Source organism: Salminus brasiliensis, chromosome 13 (genome assembly GCF_030463535.1).
Source record: "Salminus brasiliensis chromosome 13, fSalBra1.hap2, whole genome shotgun sequence".
NCBI classification, from domain to species: Eukaryota; Metazoa; Chordata; class Actinopteri; order Characiformes; family Bryconidae; genus Salminus; species Salminus brasiliensis.
The window spans coordinates 7,181,273-7,194,906 of NC_132890.1; the positions used below are offsets into that span (position 1 = coordinate 7,181,273).

Sequence of the window (13,634 nt, forward strand, 5' to 3'; positions counted from 1 at the left end):
CCGTGGCAGGGTGGGTATTTCGACCGCTCCTGGCGTGCTGGCCCTCTCATTACGCTAACATATTGAGTCATTTAGGCAGAGCAGGCCGAGAGTAGCGAATATGAGGTTCTAAAACAAATATGACCCCTAGGCCGCTTTATCATCCGGTGACCGCAGCACTGCCAGAGAGTGCCTGAGCCATTTCTCTGGTTCAGACAAAGGGAGAGCAAGGGAGAGAGATAGAGTGAGGGGGGAAGGTTTGGGACTTGACATGGAAGTAATCACACGTTGCAAGGCTTGGAGAGTGGACCACACTCATTTAACACTATCATCCGGGTGAATGAGCTATATCGTCCTATACGCATGGAACCACAGCTGACTGGCTGGTGATCAGTCATTTCCTGAGGACTGCAGCAGTTTGTCCTGCAGAGCCACAAATGAATGCACATGCCAGTGCACACATAAATACACACTCAGGTATGTTATTAATACAGTGTCAGAACATGGGACCAGGTATATGTCCCATATTATTGCTGTCATGCAAAAAATTGTGTATCCGTAACATGAAAGCTTGTTTCTGTAACACATCTGGGCCATGCAACAAGACGATGATCTGAAGCAAACAAGCAAGTCTGCTGTACCTCAGAACTGGAATTAGACAAGTAGATGTCAAAGTGCCGACCTAGACACTATTGAAATGCTATGGCAGGGCCTCAAATGCCCAGTTCAAGCTAAAAGGCCTACAAATGTCTCTGAGCTGAAGCAGTTCTGCAAGGACTGCAAAGTGGATGAAAATTCTTCCATGCCATAAATTAATTGTTTATATCCTCCAGGTCATCCAGTCTGACATTCTTTTACATTATTTTGTTTTTTTGTTGCTTTTTCATGTAAGACAGGGTCCGTCACGAACAACCCTGCCTCCCCGTTATGCACAATAGATAGGGGGAAACAAAATGACATTTCAACATCATTTCATGGCATGTTTGCTAAGTCAAGAACTTGACTATTTGAAGAACTGCAGCTATTTTTTGTATTAAATTAACTCTTCTTGTCACAAACCACCCCGTCACAGACAACCCCATCACGTTTTATTATGAATGTGGCTTTGATGTCTAAATAAAAATGATAATATTAAAGGATTTTATGCCTGAGGTGTGCAAATATGTTTTTGAAAGATGGTACATCTTCAGTTTAATGACTCCATTAACGTTTTTAGTTCCTACCTGTGCAACCCCAGCACCCATTCCATTTTACTCTCACATACGCATTCTTTCAACGTGTCCTTTTCACCTTCCCGAGTGGAGTCACACCCGTAGCTGCTGATGTACGCAGAAATATAACACCTTCAGTATTGTGTGGTGCTACACGCAAAACACACACTGCTTCCAGGATCATGTTTCCTACATTTAATATGTCTGGCCATCTATGTAGCAGTCGGCCACAAGCATGAATCATGGATGAAACACAATGCACATCTTTTCTTGCCTGAATGCATAGAACAGCAGATCCCAACACAGAAACTGTGGAGAACCCTCTTAAACTGCTTTGAGGAACCTTCAAGGAACCCTTTTGAGGAAGGTTCCTCAAAGCAACTTAAGAGGTTCCTCCACAGTTTCAAATTGAAGAACCTCCAAAGGTTCCTCAAGGATTGTATACTTTTAACAGTGTAGGCCTTATCACTGTTTCTTTCAATAATACACAAAAAAAGGGCTCAGCCAGGACTGCCGTGTGTGCGATTACTCTCCTGGGCTGCAATCTGCTGCTATTACAGGGTACACCCCGTCACACTGAGGAGGTTTGTCTCCGGTTGAGCATGTGTTAAGTCTTTTAATTTGAACTCATTTTGCTCAACTACATTCCTCTGTCCCGGTTCTGAAGTACGGAATAGTGAAAACAGTGCAATCCATCTTCCGCTGACCCTGCTTTGGCATGGGGGCTACTCTATTTCCTTCTCGGTTACCCTGGAGTCGAGGTTAAAACCCCAAATCCCAGCAGTCATCATCATGACACACTGTATTATATCATTAATGCACAGGCCTTCGAATAATGGCGCGGGCCAGGTATCCAACAGTCCTCGTGCCTCATGCATAATCCAGGCCTTCCCACACCTTTAAATATTTCATATGCAGCCACCGTCCACTACTGGAACCTGACACAGACATGATGTAGTCCCATAATGCAGGAGTGTAGAATTAAACAGACCAAGGCCAATATATTTGAAATACTTTCTATAATAATAAAAATAGCTGCTGGAAATAAATAATAAAAAGGTATTGGAAACATTCCTTTGGGATGTTGGGGTGCGTGTTAGTATGACTGTGTCATGCAATTCCTGCTGATTTTTCTGGAGCACTTTCCTGCTGCTATACCACACCCTGAAGCTTTTCTACTGCCCACTAAACTCATTGTCATGTTCATGAAACCAGTTTGAGACAACCTTGGCAGTTGAGACCCAGTGCATTACCAGGCTGGAAGAGGCTATTAGAAGATTAGAAGATTGTGAAGTATACTGTGGTCATGAAGGGATGCACATGAAGTAGCTTTAGTACTCAAAAAGTCTGTGGCATTCAAGCCATGATTGATTGGTAATAACCACCACCAGCCTGGACTGTTGACACAAGGCAGGTTGGGTCTATGTATTCATACTGTTAGTGCCAAATTCTGACCCAACCATCTGTGTGCCTCATCAGTCTACCTCAAGGTTTACTTTTGGAATGAGGTGGGGAGGTGATCATCCAACATCCTGCAATCAAATCCTCGCAGTAATTCTCCAGTAATGCTTCTTCCCTGGACAGTAGAGACAGTTACTCCAACAACAGCTTGATAAACTCTTTTTAAATACCAATTTTTTTTTTAAAAAACAATAAATGAGCAGACGTCTCAATATTTTTGTCTATAAATGTCTCATGATATATTAACCATTATCAACACTAGTTATATGATGTGCACTCAAGATGCGTGCCACAATTATTTCTTATGTCATCTCACACCAGTTTAGCCACTCTCTGTTGACCTCTAAGATGGCATTTTCCCCCCAATTTGATGATGTACTGATTTGAACATTACCTGAAGCTGGATATGAATGAAATGGTTGAATATATAAATGCAGAAAAGAGTAGGCGTGTTCTTGAAATAGAGCTTATTGAAAGTATACATATCACCAGTACAAAAAAAGCATGAATAATGACAATAGACTATATGACCATGATATCATGAAATGATATGTATGTTTTAAGGGTTCCTTTTTTATTGGATTGTTGATATTTTCTATTACAAAAAGCTCTAATTATATTAATTATACACAGCACAATTTTGCGGACTAAAAAAATACTAATTTTATTTTGACCCAAAATTGCAGCGTGGTATCTTTTAAAACCTGACACAGCATCTAATTCCCTAAAACCTCAAAGATCAATACTAACACGTCCCACAAGTCTGTGCTGAGGCTCTGAAACTTTACTAAACTACTTAAAGTTACTGTTTCATTTTTTTAACACTACGTTGAAATTGCTTTATCCTGCCACAATAAATCACAACACAGTGAGCTGTTCTGCAGTTAGAGAACACTGACTGTGTGTTTCATTAAAAAAGAAATTTCATCAGGGCTCCCAGGAGGTCTAGCTGTCTAAGGTTTTACCCTGTTGTCAGGAGAGAGCGAGTCTGAGTCCAGATGATGCTCAGGGTCCAAGAAAGCGTAATTGGTCCCGTTTAATTGGATGCAGTGATGCGCAGTGCTTGAGACACTGAATAAAAAAAAATTGGTGTACATAGCTTTTGATGGCTTTTGTTAAAATGTGGCTCTACTGCGATTGTTACTCTTCCTGCAATATCAAACTTTTATACACTCTATATGTCCAAATGTTTGTGGACACCACTTCTAATGAATGCATTCAGCTACTTTAAGCTGCCCCCATTGCTGACACAGATGTGAAAATGCACACACACACACACACACACACACAGCTTGTCTAGTCCCTGTAAAGAAGTACTGCCAATAGAATAGGACTCTCTGGAGCAGATTACAATGAACCTATTGGCACCATGCTGCCTAATGCCAAGCTTTTCCTAGAGGGCTTTACCACAGCATTAAAACCGGTTGAGCAGTGGAATTGTGTTGATGGTCCATCCAATACTTTTGGGATAAGGTGGGGTGGTGATCATCCAACATCCTCAAAGAAACAATAAATGAGCAGACGTCCCAATACTTTTGTCCATATATGTCTCATGATTTATTAACCACTATCAACACAAGTTATTATGCATTATCAACAGTAGCTTTGCTTAAATATGGAAGACACACAGACATATAGGTTCGGTAAGATGTTTCAGTTTATTAAAGTTATATACAGATCACAGAGGTCCACATACGTAGCACACACAAACACACACAGACATGTGGATTTCATTTCTCTTATACATTCTTCCTTAAAAGACCTGAAATAAAAAATCTATTTATTCATTTAAAGCTTCATTCAATGGCTTCTAGTAACATTTCACTGAGCATAATCCTAACTCCAGGCTTCACCAAAACAACTGCATGCTTAGCAGTAGACGCCTTCATGACGTCTGGAGCGCTTTTTGAGGCATACGCCGTCTCTGAGCTTTTGTATATAACCACAGTCAGAAGACTGATAGACTGTGGACTATTAAGGCAGCATTAAATGGCCATTAAACACATGATAGGCCGTTACCATTGTCATCAGCAACACTTCTACAATACACCATGTCATACTGTAAAGCTATGCCAAGTCATTCATCAGTCATGCAAAACTAACTACTCCTAATTACAGCAGGCACATTAACTGGCGTTTGTGTTCATGGGACATTACATGTTGGGTGGAGGGAACCTCTTTGGTTAGAAAAGCTTTGCGAACCCTTTCGCTGTGATTTACAGTTATGTAAGGATATGGGCGTTGCATAAGAGTGTAGGAAAGGCAAATGGAGAGCTTTTTGGAAGTAACTAGGTAAATGGACGCAAGGTTAGGTAATCGGAAAACAATGGACGCCTCTTAAAATAGCACCATTTTCCACATCCATCATAATTTAATGAGCAGCAGCCTATCACACAAGGTATTCACTGCTAATATTGAGTGGACAGCTGGCCTTAAGCTCTACACTTAGTTACTGCTGAAACAAACAGAGGAAGAAGATTAACACCAGCACTGCAAACACACATGTACACCCACACATACACATAAAGACATGTGAAAAAAATGAGAACACCCAATGAAAACCTTTGTCCGTTTTTAACATACACTGTTTGTCCAAATGTTTGTGGACACCCCTTCTAATGAATGGATTCAGCTACTTTAAGTTACACCCATTGCTGACACAGATGTGCAAATCCACACACCCACAGCTTGTCTAGCAGTGCCAATGGAATAGAATAGGATTCTCTGGAGCAGATAAGCATGAACCTATTGGCACCATGCCTAATGCCAGGTGTGGGCTAGAGGGGTATAAAGCCCCCCAGCATTAAGCAGTGGAACTGTGTTCTCTGGAATGATGGTTGATGCTCCATCCGAAACGTTTGGGATTAGTTGAGGAGTTGGGAATGAGGTGGGGTGGTGATCCTCCAACATCTTGACTTCACTAACACTGCATTCACTGTCACTGAATGCAATCAAATCCTCACAGCAATGCCCCAAAATCTAGTAGAAAGCCTTCCCGGGAAAACGAAGACACCAAAAAAAAAAAAAAGCTCTTTTTTAATACCCTTGATCGGTTTTAATGGAAAAAATGCTAGAGCAAGTGTCCCAATACTTTTGTCCATGTAGTATTTAAACAGATGGACATTTGATCAATATTTAGAGATGGAGATGATATAACTAAACACATATAACTGAAGAAATGCACATTTTAGTTAGGGAAAAGTTTATACACCCCCCCCCCCCATCAGCTGCAGATGATGGTTAGAGAGGATTCAGGAGGAGACATTTAGTTCGGTTTGTTCTTGATTGAGTTGAAGCGAGTGGTGAGGATCACCACGGCCAAATCCAATAAGCTCTCTGAGACTTTCAGAAAGAAGGTTGTAGATGCAGATAGTGTTCATGGGGTGTTCCTAAGTTCTTCACATGGTTCTACAGATTGGCGGTCCAAAAAGCTGGAGATTCGCACTGGCGTGTCTCTAACACCCAAACCCTTCCTCCACATCTGCTAAACAGCAATCGAGTTGCACTGTCAGGAAAACCACTGATGCCAGCATTCTTCTACGGCACTCCCAAAATGACAGCACGCGGTGCGAAAACAGGAATGAGGAACAGTGAGAAGCTGGAGGGCCTTTAATGCCTCGGATGTGGCCCTGCAGCAGAAAGGCACTAGGGCAGAATCCAGCCAGAGAGTGGTCCGTTCTGGCCGATGATCAATAGCGTCCCACTCACAGCACCAGTGTGTACTGAAGCTTAATGGGGTGGAACGCTTTCCTGATGGAAGACTCATTGTGGCTTTTCAACACCTCCGCCAACATTTTCCAGGCTGACCATTAAACGGTGGTCTTACTGTTGCTCACATCAATGGGATCATAAAAAACATCCTCAGCCCAACAGCAGTAATGGATTACTCTACATTGCTGAGTTTCAATCTGAGGATCAATAAAGAACATCCACCCACTTCCACACAGTGAGCTGGACAGGAAATATGTGTGGTCTGAGAAGAAGATGGTGTTTATGTTGTTATTACTCTTAAAGGATTTGAACCACAGGGTCAACCAGCATACAGCTAGTACCCACAGACATATTTCTGGAGGTAATGAACTGGAACATGGGCTTGCGTGGGCGCTGTGACGTGATTTGGTTATTAATATGAAGCAAACTCCTTACTGGGTTCTCAAGTTAAAGGGGCCATATCCTTCTTTTTTCTTTAAAAGTGGGTTCTTCAAGGGTTCTCTAGTGAAGGCAATGCTTTTGTATAAGATCATGGCCTCACAAAAATCCATTTGAAAGATTTTTCACACCGAAAACCTTCTATATAGACTTGAAATGGGTTCCACTATTGTCCACTATACATTTTTCTCATAATTCATCTTTTGCTAGTGCGGACCACCCCCTGAGATGGAACGGAAGGGCGGACTTAGAGAATATGCTTGGCTTGGAGTCCGGGTCGGTTTTCCTATGGTCTGAAGTTTGAAGCCAGGCACCTCCAATGATATAGTGAGTGTTGGAAGACAGGAAGGAGATCGGGTGGAGGTGGGTGCGAAGCTACGTCGACATGGAGTTGAACTGAGAAGCGAGGGTATATATATATATATAAGGGGCTTGAGGGCCAGGATCAGGAGTTTAGGGCATGGTCCTTGGGGCGTGGTTACAACTCCACTTAATCACCATGTTCAACTTCCTTTACAATTAAACAGGGCTGGCCTTTACGTTTGATTACATGTAAGTAATCTCTAATTGGGCGCCCAGCATTGTGCTTACAAAACTCCAGTAAGAATGGGCGGAGCTGAACTGCTGTAGACTGAATAGGCAGATGTATGTAAATGTGTTGGCTGTGTAACATAACAAAAACAATGAATTCAAAATGGGCTGCTGTTGCAGCTTAATTTCCATATATGAGCTGTGTCCCAATTCAGGGGCTACATCCTTATACGAAGGAGTTGCCTCAAAAGGCTGCGTAGGCTGTGAAGGCCGATGCGGAAACTTAACGGTCTGCTCTATGGCAGGTTTTCTGTTTGTATCGCAGCACCGCTGTTTGTGCTTTTACCGTTGCCTCACAGAATGACGCTAATGTCACAGAGCAACCTTGACAACTCATCAGCATGCAGTGAATCTTGTGAATCTACTCATTGGATCCTTTGTTGCCATGGAAAAGAAGGATGCGGTTATCGCCATTTGTACAAAGAAGCCTTCGAAATGGGACAGCCTGACTGCGCCGCTTGATGCAATCGGCCTTCAAATGCAGCCTCCGAAGGATGCAGCCCCTGAATTGGGAAACAGCTATGGACTGCATAGACTGGGGAGTGGATGGCACTTTTAAACTTCCAAACTTCCAGATTTCTCTTCCTATTATATCTCTGTTTATACTTTTTTAAATCATATTTTTATATTTTCATCTTTATATTTCATAATCTTCACATCCTGTCCATTGTTGTTTCAAGTGACCAGAAAGTTATTAAAGCATTTCACTTATACAGCCATAACATTAGCACCACCTGACTAATGTTGAGTAGGTCCCCCTTTGAGGCACAGACTCCACAAGACCTCTGAAGATGTGTTGTGGTATCTGGCACCAGGACGTTAGCAGCAGATCCATGGGGTCTTAGGTGTCCATGAACCTCTCGCTGATTTAACGCTTATTCTTCCTTAAATTAGCGCAGTGGTGGCTCAGCGGTTAGAGCGCCGGGTTATCGATAACAGGGTTGTGGGTTCCTGGGCTTGGCAAGCTGCCACTGTTGGGCCCTTTACTCTCTGCTCCCCAGGCGCTGGAGTTGGCCCACCGCTCTGGGTGTGTGTGAGTGTGTGTTCACTACCACAGATGGGATAAATGCAGAGGACACTGTACAGTGACAAATACGTGCACCTTTACCTTTAAATTACCTTTGTTAGGGACTGTCCGCTTCATACCATGAACACCCCACAAGCCCTTTTTGGTGAAGCTCTGCTCCAGTCGTCTAGCCATTACAGTTTAATACTTGCCCATTTGTACTACTTTTAAGACATCACCTTCAACAGCGGACTGTTCACTTGCTGGCTAATATGTAGATCCCACCCCTTGACAGGAGCCTCTGCAGATGAAGACAGTCAATGTTTTTCACTTCACCAGTCATTGGTACTAATGTTATGGCTGATTGGTGTAGTTGTACTGTGTATGACTGTACAATTCAGATTCGATTTACATTTTAACCCCCCTCCCCTCACAACTATAGGCCCTTCAAAGACTCCCGTCTAAAAGACTAATATGACTGCTGTTTAACGCCTGCTTTATCACTGTTTCACCTCGACAGGTGCAGTATCATAAATACTCTCAAGATGGGGAGCGAATGGGAGGGTTTTGGCCCTGGAACTCTCCAAAGTGTGGATAAACTGGTCATTGCAGGCAGTCTGTGGCAGATGAATTTGGCACAGTCTCCTCTCTGGAGCCTCCTGCCAGCTCCAATTGCACTGAAAACGCTCTGGGCTATTCTCACGGCTTGCCAAGTGCCGAGATATTTTTAAAATCAGAATATGAAAGTGTCATTTATCAAAGCACAGGGCAAATGGGTGTAATGAATAAATGAGACACCCTGTTTGTGGCTTTGAGAACATACATCATCTTAAAAATGCAGTGAGTGAAATGGCTAAATGGCTAAAAGTATGAAGGAAAATGATTCATGTAACAGCACCTGGTTAGACACTCACGTTAAGCCCTCTGTCTTTTGCACAGTGCTGTCCGTCATCAGTAACCGCAGCTCAAACTGACCTACTTCTATTAAAATACACAAAAGTTCCATAAAAGTCCACCTCCTAAGATCGTTAAAAGCATGCATACACATAGCAAAGGAGCCCTTGTTTTTGGAGCGAGGTTCTTGGCAACTGCCCAAAAGGGGTCATCCTAGTTTGACTCTGGAGTCCTGGCCGTAGTAGCCCACCTGCAGCAGAATGAAGACGTCGATCAAAATCTGGATGGCACCGCACAACCAGAACTGCATGGGGCTCTCGTTGATCACGAAGTACGTGGTCTTGAAGATGTCGCCAGCAGTCCACAGGAGCACCATCTTTATGCTGATCATGGAGAGATAGAGGCAGAGAAAGAGAGAAAGAGAGAAAGAGAGAGAGAGAGAGAGAGAATGTAAGAATCCATAAGGAGCATTTAAAAGTACTTGCAATACCACTAAAGGACTCCAGACGTGGGAGAGAGCCATGGTTAGCTGTAGTGAAGGCCTCGTTACGAACCATTTCCAATCCCATAAAGTCCCAAGACTCAACATGAAGACTAGATTAGAGTGATGCTTCGTTAAATTGTCAAATTTCATCTCTCGTTCACTTCACTTCATCTGTACAGCCAATTAGAGATGTGTTTAATACACCACATTGTAAAAGAGTTGAGGAGAAGAGTATTTAAAATCGACGCTGTCGATTCGCTCCTCTATCAATTTCCCCCATATCCAGCATAATGACGTCTAAAGTGCATTTTCTCAACATGAAGTGCTTCCAATTGTGCCAATTACACAGTCTAATTACACATTAAAACCCAATGTGCAATTTACAGATCCTTCAAAAATGAAGCAATAGGAAAACTGAACATTCATCCCTTTCTCAGTAGGAGCTCCACTTTATCAGCAGCATCTCAGCAACTCCAGGAGGAGGTTTGAGGAATAAAGGAATTAAGAGTAGAAAGCTAGAAAGCCTCCTTTCCTCCATGTGTAGAGTACAGGGCCTATAGAAAATCATCATACCATATTGTGACCTAAGCTATATCTTCAAATGATCTATTTTTTTTGGTAAATAAACTGTTCCAGAAACAGTTCAATATACAATATTATAGTTAAAACGGGTCGCAGATCGTTACGTCATGGAAACACAGGGGCTGTGCAAGTGTGTCAGTCAGAGGTTCAGATCTGTCAGTGTGGTTCGTCACGTTAAATAGTTAAATAGCTAAATAGTTTCAAGAATATCGTTTCAGAAACAGCTCAAATCGAATTACAGAGCTGAAGCTCAGAGCTGTTTGATTTTCACACAAACCGAAGCTTTCACAGATTCAGCGAGTGCGATTAGCTGCCTGATTAGAAACCGTGCGATTAAAAAACAGTTAAATGAAACTTAAAAAAATATTAAAACAGTGAAATGTAGGGAGTAGAAGTAAAAAACATAGGTGATGGAAATCCTCAAATTAAGTACAGATCAAATCTACTTAAGTAATGGGGTACTTCGGTACTTGCAGGTGTACTTCTGCTGGGGAAAGAGCCTGGGTTTAAGCCCATTAAGCCAGGTGTATTAAGCCTATTTGTGACAGTTTCAGGAGCAAAAATGACACATTCATCCTGTGTGTTACATATGGAATCAGTGTAAAAGCCTATATGTACACTGTGAGTGCTGTGCACCTGGGAAATGCATAGTGCAAACTGCAGAAATGTCCAAAATTAATAAAATAAATAAGAACATCACTGATAATGCTCATTTCTGCTAGCCCCGCATAGGATTCTAGTAGTTTTTTTGCTGTTAAGCTAACAACAATGCACTGGATTTTGTTTTGCCTGCTGTACAGTAGTAAGTGAAGTGAAAAACATTGATTACCTTCATCTACAGTGGCATCTGTCAAGGTATGGATATACAGTATTAGGTAGCGAGTGAATAGTCAGTTCTTAAAGGAGATAAATGTTAATATAATCTAAAGCACTTTGACAAGGGCCAAACTGCCATGGCTAGACAACTGGATCAGAACATCAGGCAGGACTTGTGGGATGTTTCCTGGTATGTAATGGTCAGTACCTAGGAAAGACAACCAGTAAAACCCAATACTCATTAATGCGAACCATGGAGGTCCCACCTCACAAATTGCGAGACTAACGCCTTGGCACCAGAAACCGCAGCCAGTTTTACATTATTTCATTCCACCTCATATAATTAGATATACATACCGTGCCTATAAACAGTATTCACCCCTTGAATGTTTTCTCCTTTTATTGCTTCTGTAAATGTAATAAAGGTCTTTTTTTTGGGGGGGGGGGGGGGGGGGGGGGGGTTGCACAATTTGCACATTTAAGGGTTTACAACACACCTTTGTCAATGTCAAAGTAAAAACAGATTTCTATAAGTAATTTCAAGTAACATAACCCCTTTTAAAGTGACTGACCCTAATTAAAACAGTTCCAGGCTATTGGTGCTAGCAGTCCCACATTTAGTCTCACTAAGGGCCTCCGAGGGAACTGACATCCCATGTTATTGTTTCACCGATACTAATTTTAGAGCAGGAATAGAATTATACTAAAATATTTTGCTGGGATAAAACATTCATAAACATTGCTATCCGTTAGCTTAACCGTCAGTTAATTGCACTTTCTCTTTTGTCCTGACCTTTGCCTCAGAATCATGTGCAATCAGTAGCCACAGAAGGTGTGAATAGCGTGCATGATTGGCTACAGCCTTAGGCCCCGTCCAGGCGTATCCAGATATTTAAAAAAAATGTCGAATTTTTCATCCACATCAACATGGTGCTTTGGGCCACAGAAAAAGGAGAATGTAGAGAACTCTACGTGCAAAATGAGGAAGAGTAAAATACAGCTTCTGGAAACCTCTGACATCATTATGTTAACTTGTGCATGGTTGTTGCCGACTAATGACTGGGCTTACATTTTTATTACACTGTGACAGAACGTCCTGTGCTCACTTTTAAAAAAGCCATAAACTGCCTCAGGATTCAAGAAAGATGTATCGCCACAAGCTCTTTTTCCTCGTACAAATTGGGTTTTGCGTGTGACATTGAGTCAACCAGACCTGCTGTTTCAATAACACACTGTAAAACAGCTTTGCACTGTTTTTAGGTCTGTGTTGGCTGTTACACTTGTTTCTTAAGTAATGTGACAGAATACAGAGTACGATATTAGCTCCCCTTTCTGGGCTGGCATGCTCACACCTGCATTTTAGGGCTGTTTTTCCATTGCCATGTAGAAAGAGAGATTTACAAAAATGCTGCTAAACAGAAAAATCGATGTTTTCAAAAATATCCAGATATATGTGTTCGGGGCCATAGTAAATTGAACTAGGCCTGTCACAATAACTTTTTTTGGACAATATGTTGTCAAGGACAAACACAGATACAAGCACCTGTGTTGGACACTCCCTTTAACCCATTAATGCAATGAACACACTAGTGGGCAAACAGTGAGCACATGCGGACAGGGTGGGCAGCCATTGCTGCGGTGTCCATGTAGCGTAGAGGGTTTAAGAGCGTTGCTTAAGGACCCAACAGTAAGAGTTTGGAGAATCTGTGAATAACTGTCCCAGAAATAGTTGAGATAAACAATAATTTTGTAATTTTAAGACCCTTCTTTGCCACTGATATAATGATTATATATTAACATAATAATCCAAATACACCCTAAAAAGCTTTTTATTATTAGGATTAATCAGAATCATATCCTAAATAAACAGAACCACTGTTCTTTTAACCCCTTAACAATCCAAGGCTTATTACACACTAAGGTGTATTACAAGGAAGTCTGTAGAAACTAGTGGGGCTATTATTTGGTAATAGAAGTTTGTAAAAACACCTTCAGCCCACCGGCAGGTCACAGGTTTTTAAAGTGGTTAAACAAAGTCAACATACCGGCTCATTTACTTTAATGGGCTCTCCTCACCAAGTGAACACAATGGGCAACATCGAGGTCAGCAAAAATGATTGAGGTCATGTCCACATATTGTACAATAAGTTGATAATGTTATTATCTTGACAGGTCACAGTGCATACCGAGACCAGTGTATTATTTTTCTCAGATACAGAAATATATATGGCCCCAAGCCTTCTCCTCTCCCCTGGCCATGCATCTATCTACCCTGTAGTATTTACGCTGAGAGAGTTTATTCATTTCTTTCGTGCAGAGAGAGTGAAACAGGCTGCGGGCTAGTGAGGACCATCCGTCAGCTGTCAGGGAGTGACGAGCGATTGACTCCTCAGCATCCTGGGGGTCTTCACTGTGAGAGAAACGAGGCTTTCATACGAAACAGAGCCAGAAAATTGAACGA

The 13,634-nt window shown here is 41.9% G+C and overlaps 1 protein-coding gene across 1 annotated transcript in view; it reads right to left on the reverse strand.

Moving 5' to 3' along the window:
- Window positions 1–9,499: 9,499 nt before the first annotated feature.
- LOC140575264 (solute carrier family 66 member 2) overlaps window positions 9,500–13,634 on the reverse strand; it is a 52,616-nt gene continuing 48,481 nt past the window's right edge. The window contains exon 4 of the mRNA XM_072695496.1: window positions 9,500–9,674. Coding sequence (XP_072551597.1) covers window positions 9,500–9,674 — 175 coding nt within the window. The remainder of the gene's footprint in view (window positions 9,675–13,634) is intronic.